The sequence below is a fragment of the Eptatretus burgeri genome, chromosome 11 (assembly GCF_056783735.1).
Source record: "Eptatretus burgeri isolate ZD-2024b chromosome 11, Ebu_testis_v1, whole genome shotgun sequence".
In the NCBI taxonomy this organism is placed as follows: Eukaryota; Metazoa; Chordata; class Myxini; order Myxiniformes; family Myxinidae; genus Eptatretus; species Eptatretus burgeri.
In genome coordinates, this window is record NC_140971.1 from 7,008,718 (window position 1) to 7,021,002 (window position 12,285).

Here is a 12,285-nt window from a genome sequence, read left to right on the forward strand (position 1 = left end):
TACCATTGACCAGAGTCACAGGACCAGACTTAATGGCAGAGCTGAGCTGTTCAGGGAGTTGAGGCGTAAAACTATACTTGCACTGAGGGTGGACAAGGAGGCCTATGTACGAGGAATCTGTAAGGGGGCAGAGCATCACCTGTGGTGAAGTGATTCTAGTCCTGCTTGCAGTGGAATTTATGCATTGCGTTCCTCCAAGCCCGTCCCTCGGTGTACTGCAGTTAGAGCAGAGGGTGGTAGGCTCTTGACAGAGGAGTCCGAAGTGAAGCCCCGCTGAGCCGGTTACTTTGAGCTACTGTACCAGGTTGATTCACCAGCTGTTGAGTTGAATGTCATGGGTGTTACTATCCCTATTGTTGACCCCCAAATCAACTGTGATCCACCATCGTTTGTGGAAAAACAGGCGACGGTGAACGGGTTAAAATGGGGTAAACCTTCTGGGGTCTGTGGCGTCCATGCTGAATGTCTCAAGGCTGGTGGAAATGCTGTACTCGTGTCGTTGCATGCAGTTCTGTGCTCAGACTGGAACACAGGCATCATCCCAACCGACTGGATGAGGGGCCTTGTTGTCCCTCTCTGGAAAGGGAAGGGTGATCGCCAGGACTGCAACAACTACCAAGGGGTGATACTACTCTCAGTGCCGGGCAAGGTCTTTGCAAGGATAATTGTTGATAGGGTTCGCCACCATCTGCTTGAGCACGAGCATCCAGAGCAGTCAGGCTTTACACCAAAGAGGTTAACGATTGACTGTATCCTTGCTCTTCGAGTCCTCACCGAACGCAGATGAGAGTTTCGGCAGGGGCTGCTTACAATGTATGTTCAATTCAGTGAATCGGAATGCCCTCTGGAGGTTTATTGATCTTCCTGGGGTGCCACCAAAACTGATCAATCCCTGACTTATTTCCAGTTGTGACTGGAGTTTGTCAAGGGTGTGTACTGGCCCCCACACTTTTCAGCACTTGAATTTTCTGGATTCTCGGGAGGACGTCAGATAGATGACACTGTGGTCCATCATTTGGGAATGTCAAGATCTCTGACCTTGATTTCACAGATGATGCAGTCATCTTTGCAGAGACTGGATATTCTTTTGGGGGCCCTCGAGGTGCTGACTGAGGAGTCTGAGCCACTGGGATTATGGGTTTCCTGGGTCAAAACTAAGATCCAGGCTTTCATTGACATCTTGGATGCTGCAATTTTGTCTGGACCCATTTGTGGTAAGGATGTTGAGGTCACGGAGAGATTCACTTACCTTGGCAGTGATATTCATGTCTCTGCTGGCTGTGAGCCAGAAGTCAATAGACGTTTGGGTTGTGCCTGGGGAGTCATGGATTCACTGGGTCATGGGGTGTGGCGCCGTCGGTACCTGTGCAGGAAGACGAAAGTCCAAGTCTTCAGGTCCTCGATGTTTCTCGTCTTGCTCTACAGATGTGAGTGACACTTGGACTCTGACCAGGGATCTGAGATGGACACTTAACTCCTTTGATACCAGGTCTCTTCGGGAAATCCTTGGCCATCGCTGGTCAGACTGAGTCCAACGAGTGGTTGCTGAGAGAGACTCAAATGAGATTTGTTACCTGCATAGTCCGTGAGCATGAGCTGCGGCTGTATGGACATGTGGCTCGTTTTCCTGACGCTGATCCTGCTCCCCAGATTCTTTCAGTGAGGAAGCCTCGTGAGTGGAGCAGGCCAATGGGCTGACCACATGCCTCGTGGTTGCAGTTGCTTGATCAACATAGTCAAGGAGATGGGGATGGGCCAGGCATCTGCTTGGGGTTGGCCAGACGGAGATCCCTGGAGTACCGTTGGAAAGTGGATGCAGCGACACGCTACTCCATCGCATTCTCCCATACCTGCCCTGACCTGCACCTCTCCCATTGTGGACAGGCTAGTGACCAAGCAGTTTTCTATCACTTCACTTATGGTCTCACCTTACCTGCTCTCTCAAGTATTTGTCCATCAGTAGTCTGACTACGTCATACTTACTTGGCTAGGAACCCAAACCTCGTGACCCTCTCCAAATCGAAGCTACCTGCTCATTTCCATTCTTATGTCTCCATCTTCTCTTGGCTATGGAAATCCCTCCCTGAACCTGTGAAACGACGTTCTCCACACTCCATTAAAATGGCGAGCCTTCACCATTTCACGTTATCAGCCATTACTAAACCCGATATATTATATTCTCACCGACTCTCCTTTCCTGTCCTGTCCATCGGCACTTTGCACCATTTTTTGTTCGTTATAATGAAACAATGAAATGTATCTGTTCATTATAATTAGACTCCTGTAGAAATTAATGCTGACATTTCTCGTACCACAGAAATAAAGAAGATTTATATGAAAACCAATAATTACACCAACAATGCATTAACATATCACCAGTGGAGAAGAGGTATAATGAGGAGAGGCGCGAGAGAGGTGGAATGAGGAATAGGTGATGGAGAGACGAGATGCGTCACAATACCGACCCTGACTGTGACAGCACGCCCGGGGCTGTTGTCATGCATGAAGACTCTGAGCATGTGAGGAACCAGCTGGGGCAGGAAGAGTTGGAACTCCCCTCCAAGTGCCACAACTATCTGTTCCACCAGCAAGATGAGGGTCACCTGCATGGGCGAGTTTGGCGTCCAGTACTCCTGGGAAGATCAATTTGGGAATAAGGAATATACTCGGTTGAACCGGTGTATAGTTGGTCAAATTCAGTACGGCTGATTTTTACAAAGAGCGTGGCCAGGTCAAACAAAGTGTGCATCCACAAGGTGATAGCATGTAGTAGGTTATTTTAGCTGAAGATAATTAAAAATGAATCAGAGGCAGGATGGGAATGGATCAGGTTGGACAGGTGTTGGAACTTCTTGGATGGAACTTACTGCAATAAAATTTTTTTTTTTTCGTCAAATACCTTGATAAGAGCAAATATCTCATCCATGTAAGGCCGGATGTGCTCCCGTACGTACGAAACCAAGACACCCAGCTGCTGGAACAGGAACTGAATGGAGGAGAGAGAGGAGAGAGAGGAGAGAGAGGAGAGAGAGGAGAGAGAGGAGAGAGAGGAGAGAGAGGAGAGAGAGGAGAGAGAGGAGAGAGAGAAAGAAGAGAGAGAGGAGAGAGAGGAGAGAGACGAGAGAGAGGAGAGAGAGGAGAGAGAGGAGAGAGAGGAGAGAGAGGAGAGAGAGGAGAGAGAGGAGAGAGAGGAGAGAGAGGAGAGAGAGGAGAGAGAGGAGAGAGAGGAGAGAGAGAGAGAGAGAGAGAGAGAGGAGAGAGAGGAGAGAGAGGAGAGAGAGGAGAGAGAGGAGAGAGAGAGAGAGAGAGGAGAGAGAGGAGAGAGAGGAGAGAGAGGAGAGAGAGAGAGAGAGAGGAGAGAGGAGAGAGAGGAGAGAGAGAGAGAGAGAGAGGGAGAGAGAGAGAGAGAGAGAGGAGAGAGAGAGAGAGAGGGAGAGAGAGAGAGAGAGAGAGAGAGAGAGAGAGGAGAGAGAGGAGAGAGAGGAGAGAGAGGAGAGAGAGAGAGAGAGAGAGAGAGAGAGAGAGAGAGAGAGAGAGAGAGAGAGAGAGAGAGAGAGAGAGAGAGAGAGAGAGAGAGAGAGAGAGAGAGAGAGAGAGAGAGAGAGAGAGAGAGAGAGAGAGAGAGAGAGAGAGGAGAGAGAGGAGAGAGAGGAGAGAGAGAGAGAGAGGAGAGAGAGGAGAGAGAGGAGAGAGAGAGAGAGAGAGAGAGAGAGAGAGAGAGAGAGAGGAGAGAGAGAGAGAGAGAGAGAGAGAGAGAGAAGTTTGGGAACAAACTAAGAATTTTAGTGTTCCCAGTACCCTTTCCCCCTCCCCAATACACCAAGATGATAAATTGTCAACAGGAAGACCATCATTTAACACATCCGATGAAGACTTTGGACCCCACGCACGAGACTTTAATAAAGCAAAACACATGATCGCAAACAAATTTGTGTGCTAGTCATATCAGACATCAATACAAACATTGTAGCAGACCACGATGTGCGAGTACACCGTCTGTATGAGAAAGCGTTTAAATTTACATGGCAGTGAGGTTCAGTGCTAGCTTAGTCCGGTTTTTGTATATGCCTCCAATATTCATGCAGAAGGCTGCGTGGCAGTCCATAGAGAGGGGGTGGAGGGTTGGGGGTAGGGGACGAGGGTTCACCTCACGGTTCCCAGCATCGCAGCAACGTATCACGCTCAAGAACGAGGGCAAGACCTACAGAGGGAAATGGAATATTCGAGTCAAAATACGGCAAGTTACATCGGAGTACATCTGTGGATAATTTTATACATTTGTCCTGATAAAATGCAAATACGACATCAGTCTACTTTATCACATGAGCCATTCAATTGTCTGCGGAGAGACTGCACTATACAGGCCCTTCCCCAAATGTTCTGCGGCTCTCGGGAGAAACTGCTCTGTATTCTAACCTGCGGCAGGAAAGGGACGCTCTTGAGACCAAAGCTCTTGAAGATAAAGGTGATAGCCTGTACCACCACGGCATGGTGTGCGGTGAGGGATGGGTCACGTAGGATGCGAACTAGCGTTGCCACAGCAACAGCCAAGTAGAACTCCTCCAGTGGCTGGTTACCCATGTTAACGAGCATCTCACTGGTGCTACAGTCACCTTGTCAGGTAAAGTGAAGCAGGTCAGGTAAAATGTGCAGTTGAGGTTGAAGGTACATGCATCAAAGCTGAAGGTGTAGTTAAACACGTTCACTACATACCTGCATCTGCGCTCGTTTTTGAGTCGGACATGCTGACAGCCGTGGCATCGCTTGCTTGGTCTATCATCCCAATATTGACCTTGTGTTTGTAAGGATCCAGTGCCCCCAACAGGCCCAGCACCCTGATGGCCTGACAAATGTATCGGTAGAGAGAAAGAGGATAGGTATCAGCAAAATGGATGGATGTGATTTAGGGTTATAGGGGATTGCGGGAAATGAGGAAAGATGGACAGTGACTCCATGAGAATAAATAAATTAATAGACAGATCAAGCAGCAGTGTACATTGACTTAAAGACTGAGACAAACCTTGACTGAGAGCAAGACGACAAACAAAGACAGAGGAGACAAAGAAGATCGAAGGAGCCATAAATGAGACCGAACCTCACGGCGTATTCCTTGGGCTTGCTCGGTTTTCAGGAAATTGATCAAGACATCAAGCAAGGCAGGGTATCGGCGATAAGGGACAACCACCGAGCCCGTACTTGCCACCAGTTGCCCGAGGGTCCATAGTGCTACCTGTAAAGGAAATGGTTTCGGCCAATGTGGTAAGAGCTTTTTGGGCTGGAAAAGGAGGCCCGCTGCACTGGAGAGAGGTGGCCAACCTCGTTGGAAAGGGGCCGGCAGGTTTCGCCATTTGTGGATTTAACTCGACAGGCTCAAGCAGAATAATGTCTTCCGATTCAGAATTATAACAAACCTGGCGCTTTGCGAGGGACGATGAGTCCTGCAGAGTATCGATGATGATCGGGAATAGCTCATCCATCCATTTCCTCATCTCCATCCCACTCACCTGTTCATGAGATAATGAAGCCAGTGATCATATAGCACAGAAAGCACAATCACTTTCCTTTATCACACATTGATGGTTCTCGAGCCTGTGGGGAGATACTCACCTGAGCCAGTTCTCCAATTGTGGCGAGCACAGAAATAACCACAGCAGGGTTTGGATCAGGATCTTTAAGCTTTGGTATTAAAGCCTGAAAAGTTCAAAAAGAGAATCATAATCGGACCAACTGAATCTGCTCGTTTACTGGTCACCACTTTCAGAGTATGATCAAGTAACTATATCCCAGCACACGCTATCAATCTCTGTCCTGACAAGAGGTGCATTGGTAGAAGGTGGATCTGACCTTGAGGACCGGTTCCATGTATGGACGGATTAGACGAGGTGCATTGGCTACGAGATGACCCAGCATGCGTGCGCTCTGCTCCTTGTTGCGTCCAACACCACTGTGCTCCAACTCCGTGAGGATCTGCAATTAACCATAAAAAATGACTGAAAACAAATTTACCGTTGGGCTGAAATTGACGTTGAATTTGCTGAAGATTAAAGAACAATCAACTCAACAAGAATCCCTAATCAGCCATTTGAAAAATACAAGGGCAATCAATCATCCAGCATAGAAAAGGTCTTTACCTGGATTAGGGTCTTGCGCAGGAAAGGCATGACAAAGGCTGGGTTCACCGAACTAAGACGACCCACCAGACAGATGGCCAGCTCACGAATCTCTGTCGCCTCATCGTGCAGGGCTACAAAGAGAGCCTGCAGGGCCTCAGCCTGTGCCAAGTGTCCATCAAAACGCTCATCCAACGAGGCCAACACGCAGAAACGGATATCTGGGTCTGTTTCAAAAATGAAATTAACAATTAAAATCCCATCTGGGTGGCGAATGCTGTTTGGAACATGCTAAAAGACCCCATAAAGACCGTCAAACCACTTGTGATGACACTACTAAACGTAACGTGCATATGCATTTGCCTGGGTCTGTGACGGCGACAGCGAGCAGTTTGCCGAGGACCTCAGAGACAACACGAACAGCACTCTGGCTGGGCAGTGGTGAACGGGCCCCAGCCAAGCGAAGCCATGGCGAGAGTAACTGGCTACAGCATCGTGCAGCTTCCATGCGTACGGCCTTGTGTTCACTTGCAAGAAAGTGGTCAGCACAGTGTCGCACAAACTGGGTCAGTGGGTGGCCTGCCAAGGGGTCATGGGTGGAGAGGTCACTCACAATGTGGCTCTTGAGGCCAAGTATATCTCGGCATGACCTATCAACACTCCTCAGTCTTTCGGATTCTCACTCCCCCACAGAATTACAATTACATGAAGGGTTTTAAAGTACTGCATAATACCCAAACCCATCATCACTCGGTGGATCGAGAGATAAATTGGGAAAACCAGTGGGTTTGCTGAAGAAAGGCAGCCGGCACTTTCCTATCTACCTGTAATCAACATAACAGCTGAGTATTCATCACAAACCGTAACTCAGAGTGAAATCTGCAACATGAATGATACTACACACAAACGTCAGCACAATGTTTCAGATATCCAATAATATGTGTACAATAGACAGTTTTATTGTCAGGTCAGGCCAAATCACATCTGTGACTTGCTACAGGTACCATGTAAACCTGTAATAATCAGTTTCATGGTCAGGTTGTTGGCAACTAAACCGTCTTCCCCACCAGGTTTCCAGGTGAGGAGGGTGTGTGGATATGGATAACCAGCAGGATTAAAACCAAAGCCTGTCAAAGGGTGGAGGAACTCCTTGTGAGCCAATGGCCATCGATATCTGGTGCCCAAATGTGTCTGCAGATGCCCTCCTGCAGGTGGGTTACCTTTTTCTTGGAGATTGGTGGCAGGATTTGCATTCCGGCCACCGTAAAACACTTCATTCCGCAAAAGACATAAAAGCGCAAAGAAAACTGAAAACCCACTCCGTGGGAGTACCTCCTGTGCAGATGCCCTTCACAGGGCAGCTCACTGGGTGACGGGACTGGGGCAAAGCCTTCAGCACCCCCATTATTTGACGATAGGAGGAAAAGCATGGGGAAATCTTCCTGGGTCAGATTGTGGTGGTGTGTGCCAGGGTAGTGCTGAGGTGTCTTCCACCAGACGGCGGTCTCCTCGGGTTAACCTAAGGCGGTCCGGTCCCTTTGAATGGATGCCTCTAATGTCTAATCCCGAAGAGAGGATGATCACCTGTCTCTGCTATCATCTGAGCTCCAGCGTTTGGACATCGGTATTGCAGCACTCGCTGAGGTGCAGAGACTGGACAGTGGTGAGATAATGGCAGGTGGTTACACCTACTGCTGGTCTGGTCGCTCTGATGGTTACCATACTAGTGTTCAATAAGCTGACTCCCATGATAATTGAGGTTACATCGGTCAATGCACGTATTATAAGACTGAGGATTCGTCACTCCTTAAGTGTCATTTCCTTGGTCTCTGTATCTGCTCTGGCTGAGGTGAGTGATCTTGCTGTGAAGGACGCATTCGATGCCACACTCGAGTCTGTGGTTGATCGGTGCCCCAGGCGAGATACTCTTCCAGTCTTTGATGATTTCAATGCATTGGCAGGCACTGATAGGGATGGTGATGAGACATGTGTTGGTCCCCATGGGTCTGGATCTGTGAACCCAAGTTCCTTGACTTTGCAAGAAGTCATGGACTTAGGATGGCTGGCTCATGGTTTCAACACCCACAGGCTCATCGCTGGACTTGGTATTCCAACGCTGGTGGTGTGGCAAAGGAGATTGACCATGTGCTCGTTGGAGGATAATTCAGAACTGCAGGGACCACTGGAGTTCTCAGTGCCTCAACACCTACTGCAAGCTTTGTAGCAATTCTGAAGTTGTAGCTTAACTCCAGGAGAATGGTGCCATCCCAGCCTAGGCTGGATGTTGACAAGCTCAAGGATATGAGGGTCGCTGAGGAGTTTGTAAACAGGCTGAGTGGGGATTTGGGGAGGGTCTGAGTGTTTTGGGGACTCCTGAAGAGTTGTAGAGTGCCTTCAAGACTACCATCCTTGATGTTGCCAGAGGATGTCTTGGAACCCACCGACAGACAAATAACTTTTTCTCCCAAGGGACACTGGATACCATTGACCAAAATCGCAGGGCCAGGCTTAATGGCAGACAAAGGGGTCTATGTGTGAGGAATCTGTGAAGGGGTAGAGCATCACCTGTGGTCAAGTGATTCTTGTCCTGCTTACAGAGGATTTTGTGTATTGCGTTCCTCCAAGCCCGTCCCTCAGTGTCCTGCAGTGAGAGCAGAGGGTGGTGGACTGTCGACGGAGCAGTCCGAAGTGAAAGCCCGCTGCAACGGTTAGTTTGAGCGGCTGTGCCAAGCTGACCCAAACAGCTGTTGAGTTGGACATCAGGGGTGTAACGATCCCAATTAACTGTGAACCACCTTTGTGGAAATGCAGGCTGTGCTGAACCGGTTGAAATGGGGTAAAGCTCATGGGATTTGTGGTAGCCATGCTGAACTTCTCAAAGCTGGTGGAAATGTTGTATTCGGGTCGCTGCATGCAGTTCCATGCTCTGTCTGCAACACAGGCATCATCCCAACTGAGGCCTTGTTGTCCCTCCCTGGAAAGGGAAGGGTGATCGCTAGGACTGCAACAGCTACCGAGGGTTGACGCTGCTCTCGGTGCTGGGTGAGGTGTTTGCTCGGATAATTCTTGATCGGGTTTGCCACCATCTGCTTGAGCACCAGCGCCCAGAGTAGTCTGGTTTCATGCCAAAGAGGTCAATGATTAACCGTACCCTTGCTCTTGGGGTCCTCACTGAACGCAGACCAGAGTTTCAACAGGGGCTGCTCGCAGCCGATGTTGATCTCCGCAAAGTGTTCGATTCAGCAAATCGGGATGCCCTCTGGAGGATTTTTGGTCTTTGTGGGGTGCCACCAAAGCTGATGAATGTGATTCCTGAACTATACGCTGGTACTGAAAGTACTGTGAGGTGCGTTGGTTCTACCTATGACTTATTTCCAGTTGTTACTGGAGTCCGTCAGGGATGTGTACTGGCCCCCACGCTTTTCAGCGCTTGTATGGACTGGATTCTGGGGAGGATCTCAGATAGATCAAGCTGCGGTGCATCTAACGCTGGTCAGATTTTGTATCCAACGAGCGGTTGCTGAGAGACTCAGATAAGATTTGTTACCTGTATAATCCGTGATCAACTATGGCTATACGGACATGCAGCTCGTTTTCCCCAACGCTGATCCTGCTTACCAGATTCTCTCAGCAAGGGAGCCTCATGAGTGGTAGAGGCCAACTGGCCGACCAAGTGCCTCGTGGTCGTGGTTGCAAGTTGATCGGCATCTCAAGGAGATGGGGATAGACCAGGCATCTGCCTTGGGGATGGCCAGATGGAGGTCTCTGAAGTACCGGTGGAAATTGGACGCAGCGATGCGCTGCTGCGGCGCATGCTCCCACACCTGACCTAACTATACAGCACAAATATCCACCTCCCCAGTGTCCACCCTCTGGGTATGATGAGCCACATCCCCTGCCCAGTGAATACAAGTCGATAAAACGACAGATTGAATCGATATGTTGATGTAGCACAGGCAGGGCGGGCCAAATGACCTCCTCATGGAACAAAGTTCTCTGTGTATCCTAGTGTGTATAGTGAGCCAGTGCAAAGCATTTTGAAATATGGAGGAGGTAGATTACAGTGGTCTGTGGGTCATGAGGCTTGTCTGGAGGGTGTAGCTATTGCTGGGAACTACTGTAATGGAGTGCAAGATTGAAGAACAAGCTCATGGAGAGCAATTTCAATAAATATAATTGTGGGATCCTAACAAACAATGAAGAAGTGCAAGACATTTTAAAAGTCATCATAGATTCTTGTTTGCTCTCTCTCTCTCTCTTGATGCATAGAACTGCTGCCATACTTCTTTATTATCTGCAGAGAGGTTTTTGTGATGATAGATGAAAGCAAAGGGGATATTGCTTGGTGTGGTCAAAGTCCTGGTAGAATCTTAAGAGGCTATCAAGAACTGTAAGCATGATTTTATTCACTCTTTATATAATTTGGATGATCGTATGCACTACCTTCAAACTCAAATGTCCCGAGAGTACGCAGGGCGAGTGTGATGGCACCAACATCCGTTGCCTCTGCTCCGTGGGCTTGGCTTGGCGGCCCCAATTGTAGGGCCAGTGCACGCGGCATGCCCGGGTGCCTGAATGGGCGCTGCATCAGCACTAACGATAGCATCTGTAAACATGCAGAGACCAATGGTGTATCACTAATGGATGTGACTTTGTACTCAAAGAAAGCTATTTTTGTAACCGTTGTTTCCCCTCACCAACAGGGCTAACTCATGTGGACAACATCTCACCACACTGAAGCTCATTGATGGCTTCACAGACAGCTAATGGGAATACATTCTTGCATGCTCCTAGCTTTCCCCACCTTGAGTAGACCCTCCTGGATGTCTTTCTTCAGCTGTGGAATCTGCCGGCTTAAGTCGTAGAGCACAGCAGTAAGAGAAGGACTGAGGGTGAGCAAGGTATGAGAGGGAAACACATTCAAGTTCATCAATTGAGAAACCAAATCCAAATTTCTATCGAACTGTACCGTGCAAACAATCTGACCTCAGGCCAACAGACAGCATTGGCTCCAGAAGGTCTCGCACATCCGCCTGTACGGCAGGTCCCAGCGCACGTGCCAGCATAGAGATCGCTACAAATACTGTCGTGTCAACCTGGCCCACTCGTGGGCGCCTGGAGGTCAGGAGTAGATTCATAAAAGCAATGGAAGAATTGGATAATGACACGACAAAGGCGGTAGCCGTTGGTGAGAGAAGGGGAAGAAAGAAAGAGGTGGTGAGCATACTTATGAGCGAGGTCCTTCGCAGGCAAATTTGCACGGATAATGTCAAGGAGCCGTGATAGGTAAGGCAGCACCTCCGTTTTGACAGCGACAGCGAGCAGGCCTGCAGACTGGAAGGCCAGTGGTCTCTCACGCTCTCGGCGCAGACAGCTCAAGACGTAAGACATCGCCTCACCCAGGTAATGCTCTGGAGGCCAGTTACACACAAACTCAAATTACTAGAATTTGGGCCAAATACAAGAATGCAACCAAGCTCTTGTTGGCTTAATGGTTAAGTTGGTTGGTTTAATATCTTAGGGTCTTGAGTTAGAGCCCCTGTCACTCCATTGAAATAACACCAGGTGGGTTGACTCATATAAGCAAAATCAGCAAAATGTGTGGCCTGTGACTGACGGGTGAAGTTCTGTGACTGGAAAGCAGCCAATCGGGGAAGCAGGTTCAGCAGGGCGACTTGGATCAGAGGGTTCCGGCTTGAGCGATACTTCAGAACAAGTTGACACACCTGAAAAGCACAACCAAAGAGGAGCAATTGCAGCTTTGTTTATCATTGAAAATCTACTATCGTCCCTCACCCTTTGATTGTGCTTTTGCTATCTCTGCCCTCTTACCTGATCAAACTTGCTCTCCATGAGCTCCCGGCAATAGCGGCTCTCCACCAGGCCCGGCCTTGCCTGCCCACTCCCTCCAGACAAGGCATCAGAACCTCCTGACCACAGGACTCCACCACCTCCATATCCCAGAATGCCTTGCACAGGCCCTCCATACCCAAGGACGCCTTGAGATAAAGAAGGAATGAAAAATGATGAAGCAGAAGGAAGGCAAGGAAGGAAGGCTGTTGTCCACAAAAGGAGATTCGGATTTTTATCACTTGACCGCAACACCAAATCATGCTCATATTATATTTCGTAATTTCACACAGCACCAAGAATGGCAGTACGACTCAGTAATTTG

The 12,285-nt window shown here is 48.9% G+C and overlaps 1 protein-coding gene across 6 annotated transcripts in view; it reads right to left on the reverse strand.

Annotated features, from left to right (window-relative positions):
• The window catches only part of MTOR (mechanistic target of rapamycin kinase), a 56,205-nt gene that overhangs the window by 34,129 nt on the left and 9,791 nt on the right, over nt 1-12,285 (reverse strand). For all 6 annotated transcript variants that reach the window (XR_015049038.1, XR_015049037.1, XR_015049039.1 and 3 more), the window contains exons 8-24: nt 11,943-12,109; nt 11,728-11,836; nt 11,338-11,521; nt 11,097-11,225; nt 10,915-10,996; nt 10,554-10,716; nt 6,474-6,689; nt 6,132-6,337; nt 5,845-5,967; nt 5,608-5,691; nt 5,412-5,504; nt 5,096-5,230; nt 4,714-4,843; nt 4,417-4,613; nt 4,148-4,201; nt 2,900-2,986; nt 2,466-2,633 (exon numbers count right to left, since the gene is read on the reverse strand). Coding sequence is in view for 2 of the 6 variants with exons in the window: in XM_085845048.1 (XP_085701174.1) it covers nt 2,466-2,633; nt 2,900-2,986; nt 4,148-4,201; nt 4,417-4,613; nt 4,714-4,843; nt 5,096-5,230; nt 5,412-5,504; nt 5,608-5,691; nt 5,845-5,967; nt 6,132-6,337; nt 6,474-6,689; nt 10,554-10,716; nt 10,915-10,996; nt 11,097-11,225; nt 11,338-11,521; nt 11,728-11,836; nt 11,943-12,109 (2,327 nt within the window). In the remaining 4 variants the exon portion in view is untranslated. The remainder of the gene's footprint in view (nt 1-2,465; nt 2,634-2,899; nt 2,987-4,147; nt 4,202-4,416; nt 4,614-4,713; nt 4,844-5,095; nt 5,231-5,411; nt 5,505-5,607; nt 5,692-5,844; nt 5,968-6,131; nt 6,338-6,473; nt 6,690-10,553; nt 10,717-10,914; nt 10,997-11,096; nt 11,226-11,337; nt 11,522-11,727; nt 11,837-11,942; nt 12,110-12,285) is intronic.